Here is a 16,962-nt window from a genome sequence, read left to right as displayed (position 1 = left end):
AAAAATTGGTCATAAGTCATTGAAAACAATCTCAAAGACAACCTCGACTGCAAAACAGTGATCCATGCCATGCAAAAATATGATGCATACGCATAGGCAAGCTGTCTGAATTTCATTTATCTAAAAAATGAAAAATTTCATGTAGAATTAGAGCTTATAGTACTTGCATTCTCTGCAATTACTTTCAAAGAGAGTAAAATATATGAATTGTGGAAGGAAACCAAAATAGACTTGAAGATACAAATGCTGATAAATACGACTTCAAAAGATCAATGTAAGATGTAATGAATGTCATCCATCCTCTACGAGGTAAATGTCCTTTCTCCTTTTATATAAATTTGTTTTTTCCTCTTTTTTTTGCTGTTTAAAGTCCACGATTTTTGAAGGCTTAAATCAGTTGAAGTACATCGGCTTTTTGTATTAGTCTTCTATTTTAACATTTTTAAAGTATAAATCACCATATTAGCTCTCTTGACTGTATCTCGCTCATACAACTACCTATATTCTCTTTAGTCTTCATTACCTTCGGTTACCGCTATTCATTCATTCTAATATCATCCATTCTATTATCTTGGTGAACCGAGTAACAAAACTCGTTGATATTCTCCTTGCCCTGATTGGTTCGCATTCCATTCTTCTGTAAGACAGGAGACCTAACATAGCTGGCTCTAATATGTTCTGCAATATTTTAATTTGCGATTTTGTAATTTTTTGTTGTCTGACCATAAAAAGTGAGTCTTTCTATATATGACGAGCGACTCATCATTAGGCCAATTTAGGTTGGGGAAGCTGGGCAGAGCTGAAAGTGTCAACTTGGCTGAAAATATTTTCCAAGAGAGAAAAGGAATATCATACCAGTTACCGTTAGCCTAAAAGAAGAGGTAGGTTCTTGGTGAGTTCTTACCTACAATATTGATCCTTCCTTCAGTGGGCTCTATTAGCGTCCTGCGGTAATTTTTGCTAGAGTATGGTACCTAAATTTGTCCATATGGGTAGCTAGGAGATTTATACCGTCAATACTTGGCTATACCCCTGGAAAGACTGCCCACCAATATTAGTGTCATACCAAAATTACTAACATGGAATGGTACACACTGAACTGTGTATTGCTCAAAGGTGATACAACGATCATTCCTATGAACTTAAGGAGCGATAACCTCAAGCCTTGATATAACACCTACGTTCGTGCCGCAAAGACAAAAGACCTAAGTAGGTAAAAAGAGGGAGCAAAGAGGGAAGTCCCCTCCTAGACGGTCATATTGTGGCAAAATATTACTAAAGACATAGAAAACATAATGCCAATTGTAAGCAATGCATGAAATACCGGTCCAACCAGACAAAGAACCAATGATTCCGTTACCAACACCATTATTTACATTTGAGCAGGTAGGAACTGAACGATTCATATTTTAAGGATGGGAGTATCTGGTTATAGTTCAGTATTACAGCCAACTCACTGAAGGTAATTTCTTTTGCTAAACTTCCTCTCAGATCGTTAGAGCGAAAAAAGTTAGGATCTTAGACACGGCTGCTGACCTTCATATATGACAACAGTTGTTAATTTTTGTCGAATAAGTTTCAGACATTCACCAGGTATTGGGATACCCAGCATTTTGTATCCAGTCTTCACTCTTCATAATCAGATAGACTAAGTGAAGAATTAATCTAGATTGTTGAGAAACGGATGACCAAGGTACAGGAGCACAACAAATGCCTTTGCTCAGCTCTTCCAGAACACAAATACATTCCTGTTGATGTTCAAGCCTCACTAGATGCTAAAACATCACTGGAAATACATAAATCACACACTTCGATGTTTGGTACCAACACAAAAGGAAAAATTCATCCTAGAAACAGTGAATCACAAACTTTTCAGGGATGCTCAAGAAAGATGAAAACAGTACCAATTAAATAAGCATAAAACATCCTCTAGACATTGGAAACTCATATGGTTTGCTTGGATTAGATGAAAAGTCAAATTGCCAAAAAAGAACCATTTTAAAGTGACGGAAGCTATCCTCTTGCTTTCTTATTGTGATCAGATAATGAGAAATCCTACCGTCGTAATCCACTTTTTTTGGAAAATATATGAGCAGACACATGATTTTTACTAGCCGAGTACACATTTTAATTATGAATTTCCAAGTCCTCCACATTACACGACGCTAGGAGAGGACACCGAGAGCACAAACAGTAACACGTCTACAGAAAACCGGGTTCCTCAGTTGTCTTAAGGTCAAAGTAGAATAATAACCGTTCCCCAGGAAGGTATCTGTTCAACTTATGTTAACAGAAACAAAGTGGATGTAGAAATTGACCAAACCTTGTGAAACTAAACACATCAAATAGACCACATCTAGATTTGACTCCCTGGTCAAACCCCCTAATCACGCTAATGTAGGGGACAATTCGTCAAATGTGTCAAAAAAAGATACGACGTATCTAGTATATGATTGTCTAAAACATATAGTGCTGCATGAACTTGCAACACCTTGTATGTAGCACATCAACCTGCAACACTATATCGATGTGTGATTGATACAAAAAGTAACTAATTGCATATGGGACATATTTCAGCGAACATAAGGGATGTTCTGTGATTAAAGCCGACAACACTGAGGTGTGTTAAAAGAAACAACCTAGAATCGAGACTGGTTATTATAAAGCAGTAACTATGACGTCAAAAAGCAGCGTAGCACTTACTAGAAAAAAAAGTACTGCATGAACTTGCAATACCTGTTATGCAGCACATCACCCTGCAACACTACATCAATGTGTGATCGATGCAAAACATAACTAATTGCATATGGGACATACTTCAGAGAACATAAGGGATGTTCTGTGACTAAAGCCGACGACACAAAGGTGTGTTAAAAGAAACAACCTGGAATCAAGACTAGTTATTATAAAGCAGTAACCAAAGCGTCAAAAGAGCAGCTTAGCACTTACTAGGGTTGTGATGATGCGCTAGATATCCAGTTTTCCTTGGTGGCTCTCGTTTTCGCCATTTTGCCCGACGATTTTGAAACCAAACCTAAAAAATGTCATTTTAATTAAGCTATGCATTTAGAATATTAAGCATTAAAATTTGGAATGACGTAGCACTATTCTTGGTATTGATAGTGTATTTAATAAAATAAAGTTAACACTTGCTAGGATTAATTTTGTTGGCTAAAGAACAAATGTCTAAAATAAAAGCAAAGTCCTGGGTAAAAGAATTTTGAGTGGTTGCCGCACAAGGTTAATAGGTTGTGTTGAAAGTATTAGCAAATATAGTACTTTGGAGAAAATATTACATAAAAGGAAATATCTTCGTATACGCCCTCTTTCACGCCACCGATTGATATATGGATATGATATATCATATCATCGATATGATATATTGCTAACAGACTAAAGTATCTATCTGATGTATCGATATATGTATCGATATGATATATTGCTAATAGACAAATGTATCTATTTCCAAATATATCAAAGTGTTTCTATCTCCAAACCAGTTTTGCAAGATATGTGTGAGCTAATTTAAATATATATGTTTATAGATATGTGTAAATAGATATAGATAATTAGATATGTGTGCAAAATATGGAAAAAATCACTATTTTACTGGCCAAAAGATTGAGAACTTTACGTGCATTATAAATTTTGTTCGACATGGTACGAATCTTGGAAATTCTCCGATTCTTTAAATTTCTATCTCTGAGCCTTTTGTATGCTCATTTAGTTTTCCCGACAGCTCAAACACCCGCCCGACTTTAAACACTTTCAACCTCTCCAATCAGAAACAGCAGGAAACACGTAGACTACACAAAAGATGGCTTGAAGTTACCCATGATCGAAATACTACCAGGAGCATTGAACCCAATGAACCTCCAAACCTCGTCCAACAGAGCACTCAGGAAATGAGTCATTGTGCTGTCGTTTGACACCCACTATGCTGGCGAGGCTCCTGAGAAATAGCTATGAGTCATAATTTGTGCTTTGTAGGACTTTGCCATGATGTTTAGGCTTCATTTTAACATTTTCTCGTCAACTCATAGACGTTTTTCTTTGAATTTCTTCTGAATTTTCTCTGAATATTTCTCTGAATTTTTATCCAGTTTCTCTTATTTATCATCTATGTTTTTTTTACAAACAAAAATATTCCGAAATGTTGTTGACAATAAACTGATTTTCAGAAATACACCCTAGGTTGTAAGAACTATATTTGCAGGATATCTTATTTTCTTCAAGTTCCCATGTCAAAAAAAGCTTTGTACTTCTATTAGTGAAGAAGATAGGTAGGGAAGGTCTTTTTCAAATATGGATGACTGACAGGATGAAATTTTAAAAGCCTACCTGTACTCGAGACTCACTCAGGTTCAATCGGAGTGCCAATTCTTCCCTACCAAATACGTCTGGATAGGGTGCTCTTTCAAAAGCTCTTTCTAATTCTTCTAGTTGATATGGTGTAAAAGTGGTCCTGAAAATTTATAGTTGTTTTTAATACTCTGACTAAAATACATTTGAATTTACTTGCGAATTAAAACTTAAAAGCCATCAAAATTATTTTTGGTTACTTCGGGGGTTTAACAAAATGTGTCGAACTTTCAAATCTAGATACCTGGTTTTAGGAATTGTTGCTTAATGAACTGGAAAGGCTGCTAACAAAACATAAAGTAGCTCAATTGAAAGGGTTATAAAAATTGCTTTCTATAATAGAGGCGTTAGTGAGGGAAAAGGAGTGTCTTAAGCGAATGTTTCTTAAGACACCTTGACTTTTTGCACGACTGAGTTGGCTAACTGGCTATGAAAACAGAACCCATTTCATAGAATATAGCTCTCTAAACAAAATTTAACCTTTTTGGCGCTTATTACCGAGAAGGCAAAGGTGAAAAATTTTTATAAACAGAACTAACTTTCTATTATGTTAGTAGTAGAATAATTTTATTAGAAATAAACATTTCTTAATCAATAGCACAACATAAGCGAAGCTTGCGAGGCTGTGCTAAATTCAAAGAAAATAAAGAGACAATATGGAGAATAAGAAAATATGGAGAATGAGACCATATACCAAAATCAACAAAAAAAACAAAAAAAACATGAAGAATACACTACCTTGAGTGACCCCAAGACAAAAAAAAATACATAAATATTACAAATGAACAACCTATGTAAAATTTATTTTAGTTAATCTGTTTCAAAAGCATACCGACCGAGCAACTCTACACGTAAATCAGATTTAAACTGGCCAAGGCTACCTATTTCCTTGATATCTATACTCAGTTTATTCCAAAGTTTTGAAGCTCTGTAAATAAGTGAAAAAGAAGACCTACTTGAAACTAAAAAGAGCTAGAGTCTTTAGTAAAAAATGCAGGTTTTTTCTAATTGGTTTGTTTTGGAGGGAGCTGTACTTTATGGCCTGAACCTTTTAGTTTTATGTCTTGAAGTGAAAAATACTCAAATACTATAAGCATCAACTACATTAAGCTTTTATGAAAGAGGTCATGAAAGAAGGCTCCTTGGCTTTCTTATGAAAGAAGAGAAGTAGCCAACTTGTGACAAAAACCAACAATAAGAGCTAATTATCCAACTTGGAGGAGGAATGTGGGCTGAAATGTGTTCTATTTCAGCTTTTTATTTTCTAGCACATTTGATGTGTGTTACATAAGAATTTACAGGACAATGTACATTTACAGGATTTAAATTTATAGGAATTTACAGGAGAGTTTACAGAACATGCAGCTAAGTTCCATTTCCTCTAGCATGTCATAGGTTTTTTCTGCATTGTAGGGATAATGCCATTTTAATTTTATTTTCACCTAGTTTCATCCACAATTTTTACCCCGTTCCAACAAAAGGGCATACCTTACATCTATTTTCCGAAAGTGAGCTAAAATTGAGTTCATCTAAATAAAGATTTCATACTTAAGCATTTTTAAACAATAGGAGATGATGGGACAGACCATGATCAGGATAATAATTGTTTCATCAACTAGCTCTGTTCTTCAATCACTTCAATTTCATCAATCTCTAGCTCAATGGGTATTAAATATATTTATACACAGTATCTTATAAATGGCAAAGATGTATTGCACCCTAAATTATGCATGGTAAGAATAACTCACCTTTAATCTTCTTTTATAATTGATTTATGCCTCCCCTCAGAACATGTATGCTCGAGGCATTTTAGTAACGAAACTCTTCTCATGGAAGGATTCTTCTTACTTTAGATTAACCCCCCCTACGTCTTAGTAGCTTATTACTAGCTCAAAGGCTACCAAACACGTATGTTTTATCTGAATTGTAAGAGCATATCATATCCTAAATTACTTAAGAATGATATCATAAATTGCTCATCCAAAGTAAAAAAAAAAAGTTTTCTTCTAAACAGCTCTAGATTGAGATCTTAGCTCGCTTTTAAAATTATTACTATGGATATTCTATTTCAGGAAAATTGAAAACAACATATAATGCTCGACAGATGCCGTATTTTGAGCTCAACATTAAGTACTTTATTATAAGTCAGCTATTTTGTAATGTTACTCTTTTGTTTATATTTTAAATACGTCATATCCAGAAAAATTATCTCTAAGCTTCAGAGTGTTTTCTTTGGGGGAGGAAAAATTCGGAAAACAAGAAATTCATTTAAAGGGAGTCATTTTAGGCCTAATCTAACCAATATAGAGGTTACAAATACTTTTTCCAGCTAAATGGATTTAGTAGAACTACAAGCAATTTCCCAGTCATCGTTTTGGGCAAATGGTCATATCCAAAGCCTTAGGTTACCCTTTCCATATTTATGTAAACCGTCAAAAAATATTCTTTATTTTATGGTTGCTTCTTCTACAAATTAAATAAAAAAAACTAGTTTTTTTAACTGAAAGTAAGGAGCGACATTAAAACTTAAAACGAACAGAAATTACTCCGTATATGGAATGGGTTGTCCCCTCCGCAGTCCCACGCTCTTTACGCTAAAGTTTGACTCTTTGCCACAATTCTACTTTTTAAAACAACTAAAAACTTTAGCGTAAAGAACGTGGGACTGCGGAGGGGACAACCCATTTCATATACGGAGTAATTTCTGTTCGTTTTAAGTTTTAATGTCGCTCCTTACTTTCAGTTAAAAAAACTAGTTTTTTTTATTTAATTTCTGAACGTTTTTGAATTAATGCATGTTTGATTTTGGCTCTCCGCACATAAATTATTGAAATGAAATTAGTATATTAATTTTTTTGGCTAAATGGCTTTCTCTTAGTTTTGATCAGACGATTTTGAGAAATAAGGGGTGGGGAAGGAGGCCTAGCTGCCCTCCAATTTTTCGATTACTTAAAAAGGCTACTAGAACTTTTAATATTCAACGAACGTTTTTATTAGTAAAAAATATACGTAACTTAAGAATTAACTTACGTAACAAACTTTTATATTCTTATATTTTTATTATGTGTACGAGGGGGTTTGTACCCTCGTTAATACCTCGCTCTTTACACTAAATCGTAAGTTTTGTTCCAATTCTTAAAAATGACCCCTGAATCAAATAGGCCGTAGAATAAATAGTTGAAATCACTAAAAATATTTTAGCATAAAGAGTGAGGTATTTATCTCCTCCTAAATACCTCGCTCTTTATGCTAAAGTATTTTTAGAACCCTTCATATGCGTAATAATCTCTGTTTGTTTTAAATTTCAATGCTATTCCTTACTTTCATTTGAAAAAACGTTTTCATTTTTTTTTTTTCATTTTTTTTTATAGTAATGCTAAAAAATCCTGCGCCCTTTTCATTGAATTTTTTCCCCCATGGCATATTTCTCCAAGGAAAGATCCTCCCACATAGCCCCCTCCCTCAACCCTACCCCCAAAACCAAAAAAATCCCCCTGAAAACGTCTGTACACTTCCCAATAACCATTATTATATGTAAACACTGGTTGAAGTTTGTAACTTGCAACCCCTCCCCCAGGGACTGTGGGGGAGTAAGTCATCCCCAAAAACATAGTTATTAAGATTTTCGACTATGCCAAACAAAATGGCTATCTTAAAATTTTGATCCGTTGACTTTGGGAAAAAAATGAGCGTGGGAGGGGGCCTAGATGCCCTCCAATTTTTTTGGTCACTTCAAAAGGGCACTAGAACTTTTCATTTCCGTTAGAATGAGCCCTCTTGCGACATTCTAGGACCACTTGGTCGATACGATGACCCCTGGGGGAAAAAAAACAACAAAAAAACAAACAAATAAACACGCACCCGTGATTTGTCTTCTGGCAAAAAATGCAAAATTCCACATTTTTGTAGATAGGAGCTTGAAACTTCTACAGTAGGGTTCTCTGATACGCTGAATCTGATGGTGTCATTTTCGTTAAGATCCTACGACTTTTAGGGGGTGTTTCCCCCTATTTTCCTAAATAAGGCAAATTTTCTCAGGCTCGTAACTTTTGATGGCTAAGACTAAACTTGATGAAACTTATATATTTAAAATCAGCATTAAAATGCAATTCTTTTGATGTAGCTATTTATATCAAAATTCAATTTTTTAGAGTTTTGGTTACTATTGAGCCGGATCGCTCCTTACTACAGTTCGTTACCACGAACTGTTTGATAACTATAAACAATGTGTTTCCATTTTTCGCCTTTGCTATCTAACAGAAGCGGCCTAAAAAACAAATTGGCAGATGTAGAAGTACGTAGAGGCTAAATAATACAATGGTTCAGCAAAAAATCAATCAGACAAATTTTTTCTCTTTTTTTAGCTGAAATTTTCTTTAAACAAACATTCAATAGATTGGGTTGTAGATTCAATTTCGAATTGAATCTAATACCTTAATTTACAACTTAATCCAATAACAAGCTACTAAAAATTATTTCTTTGTTTACATATCCATTAATCGAAATAGCTCATAACTGATTTTCATAGGATGATCATAATATAGCTGAATGCTTAGACATTTTGAAGTGTCCGAGCTCCTTTAATGTTAAGGCGTACTAGTGACATCTGTTATTACTTACCTTGTTTTTTTCTTTTTTCCATTGCAATCATCTTTCTTGTTTTTCGTTTCGTTCTTTTGCGCAATTGAAGCATTCTGAGGATCAGACCCTAGAAAATGTTTGTCAATCAGAAAAAAAACATCCCTGTAGTTGCACTCCACCTTTTAAATAAACGTGTGTTAGATTAGCATTCCCATTCAAATACATTTCAAAATTTTCCTTTTTCCCTCAAATTACTATTTTATACACAATTTTTTAATCAATTTTTATAATCGGAGATGAATTGTAGGTATAACACTTCAAAATGTGGTTTCTTATACAGACGAAGAATAGCTTTGCTATTATTGTCTTTGCCATTACTTTGTTATTATTTGCCGTAGAGTGTTATATTTTTGTCTCTTATCCCTTTTGCAGTTATTAGAATCTAAGTGAAAAAGGGAAAACATATAATCCATGTACATCTTGGGGTCCCTAAAATTGAGAATAAAACAGAAAGAACGGGGAAATTAGAAACACAACAAATTATAAGAAAAAATCCTCTCTCAAACAATATGTCGGTTCCAATTTTTAACGGTGATTTGGTTCCGTGAAAATCTAAAAACGAACTATTAAATTTCTAAGCAAAATGATACTTTAAGTTAGAAAAATTATTTTATTACTTTGGTATTGAACAGACAGTAGTAATCATGTTCCCTTTCCCCGGCCCCCACACAATCTCAAGATTTGTAGGATCTTTTAGATGGATGTATGGATTAGTTTGCCGTATCTACCATAAATGATGAATAAATTATTATTTTTGATACCGTTTTGCTTCTACTTGGAGCTTTTTTTCAACACAAAAAGATAAAAATTTTCATAGAACCTAATTAAATTATATTTACCTCAAGATAATTAAAGCCAGACATAATTAAAGTAGGTTGAGGGGCTAAATCAATTCACTTCAAAGATCGGTGATGGTATACAAAATTAAGCGATAGTTATAATTCAATTGTTGAAAAGCAGCTTATTTTTATATAGTCTTTAAAGCCGTACAGTTTTCATAAGAAAGAAAAACCCAAAAAACAAGCAATATGTTATTGCTGCAGTTAAAAGTTGAAGCTAAAAATTCGGTTCTGCTAAAAAGACAAAAATCTCCACAAAATCTACGTTTTAAAATCTATATTTAGATAGAATCTACATTTAGATAGAATCTAAGAATATCTACATTTTAAACAAGAGGAAAATTAACTTTTTTATTCCTGAATTCACAGCACCAGGTATATTTAAATATCTGATTTGTCACTAGTCTTTTATCAAGGTTTTAGGTAGCGCTTGAATCTTCTAATGAAAGCATCAACAGAGAAATCTTTAGGGATAATTTCCCTAGGAAGATCATTTCAGATTAAATTCAAGCGTTGAATGAAGCTCTTCTTCAAATACTGTGTTTTCGGCTTGCTAACCAAAAGAAAGTTGGACCGGGATGTTTCCCTTTGCATCTGTGTTTTCGCTTGGACAAATGGAGGTACAATTCCAGAAAGCTCTAGAGAAGGAGGTGAATTTACAGGGTTGTAAAAAAAAGCCATCAACGCTCCATCAAACCTCATTCAAACCTCTCATCAAACCTATCCATCAAATCTCACTGACTGGAGAGAGTCACGGGGAACGACTCAGCCTTCCCTGTTAGATCTTTTGGAGTGTTGCCAACAATATTTCCAGAATACCAGTATTCTGCAGGCATCAATACTTGACACTGGGTCTGTGACAAGATTTGTAAGAAGGGATAACTGAGCTGAGCGGTAGAAGGTTTTTGCAATGAAGGGTGATCACCCTTCAAGGAGACAAAGCTCGTCAACTTTCTCTGTTGCTTTGTTAGTCAAGATTAAGTTGCGGTGTATGTGTCGAACTTTTGATCGGGAGATCATCAGGTCTTTGTTTCTTGCGTATTGAAACTGACAATCCAGGCTTTGAACTACTTTACGATTTCCGACATATCTCTCTGTATGGGTAGGGAGGCTTGGATTGGGTCTTCAGTTTAGTGACGACTATATTTGTTGTGGTATTATAGGTAAAGTCATAGAGAGGGCTCGCAAGGCTATCTCCTATGTCATTCACATAAAGAATAAAAAGCGTATATCCCAATATACCATTCTGGGTACGCCTGTCTTTATTAATATTCAAGGGAAGTGAACGTATCAAGAACGACCCTCAGTGAACAATAAGAAAGAAACGTCTCAACCCCCTCTAACAGATGTTCTCTGACAACATACGGGTAAAGTTTCTTAAGTAGGCCACGATGCAGTACTCTGGCAAAGTCTTGCAATGTCGAGTGACAATAAACTGATGTTGTATCCTTTTGCCAGAGGTTCAATCTAATCCTGGTGTTGGACCGTTAAGGAGTCAAATATTGAACACTCCCGGCAGAATCTATATTGGCAGTCATGTAAAAGCTCATTTGACTCCAGGTGCTGACAAAGTTAATTATTGGAAGCCTTTAACTGGAAGCAGGGGAGGAGGCTGATGAGCCGAAATGAGCCCGGTCTCATTAGATCGCCATCTTCCTTAAGCATAGGAATGAAATGGTGGATTTTCATATGTGTGGAAAGGTTTGCAGAAGGAAAACACAGCTGGAAAAGCGATGACAAATGTTCAGCCAATACACTGTAGGTCTTCAAGAAAACATTAGATTTACTGTCAGGACCCCTGAATTTGGTCAGATCAATACTATGCAAAATGAAAATGACCTTAGAAATCGGCCAAGAACAGTATTGGCTTGATCAGGTAAATCAATAAATTCTTTACCGTTGTCTGCCAGATTGGAGAATTTGGCGCTGGATTTGGCAAGAGGTTTGGTCTTTACCTGTGTGTCTTGGACAAAAGCCCCGTCATTAATTTTTAGGGAAGGAATTGAAGTTCCTTTATATGACGGTAAAACCTCTTTGGCAATTCTCCGTCAGCTCTTAGCTGAGGCATTATGGAGCTCGGTGGTGAAATTATCTTTGTAATGAGTCCGTGACTGCTGGAACTATGTCTTTACGGGATTCTATCTTTTTCTCTCTTTAAGAGTAGCCATCGTTCGTTTAAATTTTGCTTCGCCTGGAGAGTCTTTTGTAGTGGATGCTGAACTAATGTTTCCCCTTGTTAGATACCCAGGTCCGCTTTGATGGGATATAGCATGCAATACAGTCGGCTACATCCTGCTGGTTCTTTTCTGCAAATTTCTCAAGGGGCCCTCCAGGAAGGAAGGCTCTCTTTTGGAAAAAAAAAGTGCGTTTCTTATCTAAACCTTTTCTTTTGTATTACCAGATTTGATGCTCATACTTTATTGGGGGAGGAAAACGAAAAATTCATGCGCAATGACGGCAACGTGGTCACTTGCTAGGGCATGAGCGTCAATTTTAAAGGAATCTGGATGTTCCATAAGGAACAGATCAAGACAAGGTAATGCGTTCGTGTCACGGTGGGTATCGAATTCAACCAGTTACTCAAGTCCATGCGAAAGAGAAACCCCATACAAGTCTGAACCCCTCCTTATCGTTGTTTTTGCTATGGAGCCACAGGCAAGATAGAGGTTGAAAGCTTTTTCATGAAAGATAATGGCAGACTTGGCGTATTAGAGACGGGGTGACGGGGCAGGTTGTGACAGGGCAGGTTGGGGGGTTATACATGGTCCCAATGATCACAAACTTATTTGAAAGGGTCGCCCTAACTTACAGAGATTCTTAGCCTCCTGAGTTTGAGAAATTATACATAATGTATATATTAATACAAATATAGAAGCTGGTAAAATTTAGTTCTGAGACCTTGTACATTGCAGTGGGCTACCGTAAATAGGTTCAAACCGATTATGCGTGGGAGTGTCTAAGGTCGTCTACGAGAGATCAGTCTGATCCGTGGCTTATTTTGATGAGTGGTGGCGAGTGAAAGGAACCTAGTCGGGTGGTTAGCCCAACAAGGGCCAAAATTTTTAAACTTTTATTAGTACCCCACCTCCTCAGAAAAATCTTAGTTCTTCCCCTCACCTACATTCTTGCTAGTGCCATTAACAATGCAACGTTGACCAGCGAACTAAAAAGGGTGTACATTAAGGGTTGAATTTAATTTGTCAAATTATTGGCTCTTATGAAAATCCAAAAGTGAAAAGTAACCGTAAAGCAAAGCAAAAATTTTGAAGACCTGAGTGAAGCAAAGAAGAAAAAGTTGCAAAACGTTTGAAATACTTTTTCTTCACTTTCGGCTAAAATGTATCATCATCATTATTATCATCATTTATCATCTGCTCAATATAGAGCAAAATTTCATAAACTTGTCAGTATAAATTTTTCAGTAAATACAACAAATACCTGTATAGTTCAAAAACCCATCTTATCAAATCTGGCTTTAGACCATGGACTTGAGTGAGACGTTGTTAAGCGTATATTTGCGAACAGTGCCTTTGATAAAGTAATACATGTGTGGAAAATTACATATTGCTCCATTAAACCCGACCTCAAAATCTTTTATAACATTTTCCTTTCCATGGTAATGAGGACTATTGTTGTGAATCTTGGGCGCTGACTAAGTAGCTAAAAAAACAACTCCAGGGGGTTGAAAATATCTGTCTTACACCTATTTTCAGGATACATTGCTCTGGTGTGACCACTGACACCCTTATTTCTGAAAAGATTGAACAGTCACACCATCAACTCACAGAAAAACGGCATAGTCAATAGCACTATTTGGATGATATGGTATGGGTATGGGTTGTCTCCTTTATGATTAGTGATACTCGGTCAATCCCAGTACCAAGAGACAGGACCAACAGACAATAACACCTGGGTCATGTTAGAACGAATGCTCTCTTATTCAGGGTCCTCCTTGGTCTAAAGAAATCAAGAAGGCTTCGTGAAGAGATAATGTTGTTGTCTTAAGTACCAAGTGGTATATAAAGAGCTACCCTAAGTAAGTAAGCAATGGTCCAGAGTTTTGCTGGGTAATGCTAGGCAGTGGTGGATTTTTTTCCCTCAAAGCTTGCTTTTTCTCTCTTCAATATCCTATGCTTTTAGGAATTGTCAACCAAATTCCCAGTCATTAGTTAATTACCAAAGTAATTAGTAAGGCATATAAGCAGGACGGCGTTCAAAACATGGAAACAGTCTAACGATTTCCCAATGATTTATTGTATTTACCGTTTAGCCCGCCTAGGTTTTGCAGTTTTTACTAGTTCTGTCCCTTCAAAATACCACGCACCCTCTAAAATGCAGCCTTTCTACGTATCTATTATCTTTTTTTTAAATAAAGCTAAATTAAGCTTCAATACAATATGAAACTGACTTGGAAAATCCCCCTTAGGAGGTTAGGACCTTTTGTTACAAGACCACCAATATTGTTGGTATTTAGGTCTTACCTCTGTCGATATTTTTTTGGCTTGAAGAATCTGAAAAACAATATCCTTGACTTGGCATCATTGTATGTTGAAATTGCTGATGTGGAAGAGGGCTGAGTACTGCTGCTGACTCGTTGGAAAAGCAATCTGTCGAGGAAGAACTTCCAAAATTGTTGTTCATATTTCCTCCAAGCATGTCGGCATGTTGGAACCCAAGCATCACCTGTATTAATTGATATTATAGTAAAGCAGATTTCGACTTTAATTTTTTTTTATTCCAAATTGGTAAATTTATATACAGCGGAGGTGATCAAAAAGTAAAGCCCTTTTCAGGGGGCTTGGGGGTTTGCCCCCCCCCCCCGAAATATTTGTTCGACTAAAAAAACGTAACAAGAATGAATATATATAGTTTTTATATGTTTCCTAAGGTTTTTTTGTACCACCTCCCCCTATTTTAAAAATATCCAGGATTCGTTCTTGTTTAAACTCTAAGGAAAATTTTACATAACTAATTTAAAAGCGACAATTAATACTAAATTAAGCAAACTGCTGTGTAGTAAAAGACTACACCGCATTTTTAGTAAGGTTAGTTTGTTTTTAATAAATAATAAATTTAGTGAATAACGTTAAAATAGACTGGACTTTTGCATGGTTGGCCAAAGGAGAAACAGAAATTTTACTTGTTTAAATGTAATGACTAAAAACTTTGTTCTTTTAACTGGCTAATACCCTTCATAAAAGAACGAGTCAGGTTTTCGCAGACGGAGTTCTTTATTTCTCCAAAAATTGTATTTGATTATCAGTCTACAGTACATCTGATTCTCAAAATTATTCAGCCCAATGTATTAGGTAGTCATGTTTAAAAAAAAATGGGGCTATTTTCTTTCCAGAAAAAAAAGAATTTGGAAAAATAAGCCACGAAAACAATATATTTGAACGGAAATAAACTTTTAAACGTGGAGGAATAGGACATTTCTCTCTTATTGTTAATCTCCCAAGACTGCCTACAAAAAGAAAATAGGGCTCAAGAACAGAATTTAGATGATATTTCAGTTTATTCCGTTAATGCAAACAGCATCATCTGTTTTATATCAAAAAAATTAAATAAAAATAAATAATAGGAAAACAAGAACAAACTCTTTGGATCCCGGCGGTGAAACAAATATTCTATGACCTAAAATGTAAACCAAACGGACTACTTCTCCGAAATTGGTACTTAAAAAAAATACTCGTCAAAATTTCAAGTATTTACATTTTTAACACAGCTAATGTCAGGGCAAGGCGCAACTAAAAAATTATAAATCATAAAATATATTTTTAAGTCAGAGGCTCTGGTGCGGGATGACTTGAAAAATACATATTTTAAATTTACTAGACTTAAAAATTCTTATTTATCTTGTGCAAATTTTCAAGACCCAAAAAGAGCAAGCTATGAGAATGACATTTTTTTTTTTTTTTTTGCATCTTCATCTTTCTTGACCCATCTGATTTAATAATCTCAGCTGGTGGTTGGTTCAAGTAGCTCCAAAATCAACCCCCCCCCCCTAATTTGCGACTTTGGTTCTCAACAGTAGCGGAAAGCTACAGGATCATTTCTACTGCGGTTTGGCAGAAACTTACCAGCTTTTGTTAATAGCATTTATTTTTTAAGAGACAGATTCCCTATCAGTTAATCCTTGTGGTTAGCCTTTTCTTGGGTAAAGGATACGGATCGAGTACCAGAAGTACTCTCAGATTAAATAAAAGTTTATTGTCACCGGTACAAGGCGAATCCAGGATTTTTTTCGGGAGCGGGGGGAGATAGGTGCAAAAACTTTAAAATACGCGTCAAAAATTTGTTTTTTATGCATTTTTGTTATACTTTTACAACAGGAATAAAACTTTAGGGGGGAGGGTCAAATCCTGAAACCCCCCACTCTAGATACGGCCTTGCACAGGTAATGAGAATCTGGCCAGAATTACGATACGAGTCAGGTCAGCCAAAGAGCAAAAGAGAGTTAACTGTCTTTACTTCTTTATTAAAAAAGTTGCCACAATTTATTTGAGACATATCTCCATAAAGTAAGTGATACGTCCTTAAGTAAAAAAGGAAACAAAAGTAAAATGCTCTGGGTTTTACGTACATGGAAATTTGCCCCCTAAACATTCCTATCCCCTTGATTTTGGAGAATAACTTTTATTGGTATTTTCATTAAGAAAAACTTTTTTTTTTATTTTTTCATTAAGGCAATCAGAAAAAGAGTCCCTACTGCGTAAATTTTGAAATGTACATTTTACCACCACCATCCCCCAACGTTTCTATGATTTGGCACCATTGGTCCATTTTTTCAGAAATAGTAAGTCTTAGAAATGTGATTAATAGTTTTTTTTTCTTTACTGTTTGCTCCGGTTTAGCTAAGGGGCAATGCTTCAAAATTTAATACTGAATCTTGCAAAGAAAATTTTTTTCATTATAGCATTTATAGTTTTGGAAAAACAAATTCTATAGGAATGCAGGCCGCTGTCCAGAAACATTAATTATAACAGATTCTTAGTTTTCTAGCCATGCTTTTACCAACATATTTGACTCCGTACTTGCTCAAAATCAGCAAAAAAGGTTCATATTTTAGTAAGTCCTGCATTTTACAATAATAGACCAAATATTTTAACGTAAATTATAG

The 16,962-nt window shown here is 35.3% G+C and overlaps 1 protein-coding gene across 1 annotated transcript in view; it reads right to left on the bottom strand.

Moving 5' to 3' along the window:
• LOC136030703 (retinal homeobox protein Rx2-like) overlaps positions 1-16,962 on the bottom strand; it is a 34,308-nt gene that overhangs the window by 9,060 nt on the left and 8,286 nt on the right. The window contains exons 3-6 of the mRNA XM_065709773.1: positions 14,324-14,525; positions 8,983-9,070; positions 4,342-4,465; positions 2,950-3,034 (exon numbers count right to left, since the gene is read on the bottom strand). Of these exons, the coding sequence (XP_065565845.1) occupies positions 2,950-3,034; positions 4,342-4,465; positions 8,983-9,070; positions 14,324-14,525 (499 nt within the window). The remainder of the gene's footprint in view (positions 1-2,949; positions 3,035-4,341; positions 4,466-8,982; positions 9,071-14,323; positions 14,526-16,962) is intronic.

The sequence above is a fragment of the Artemia franciscana genome, chromosome 8 (genome assembly GCF_032884065.1).
Source record: "Artemia franciscana chromosome 8, ASM3288406v1, whole genome shotgun sequence".
NCBI lineage: Eukaryota > Metazoa > Arthropoda > Branchiopoda > Anostraca > Artemiidae > Artemia > Artemia franciscana.
This window is presented reverse-complemented; position numbering and strand designations above follow the sequence as displayed.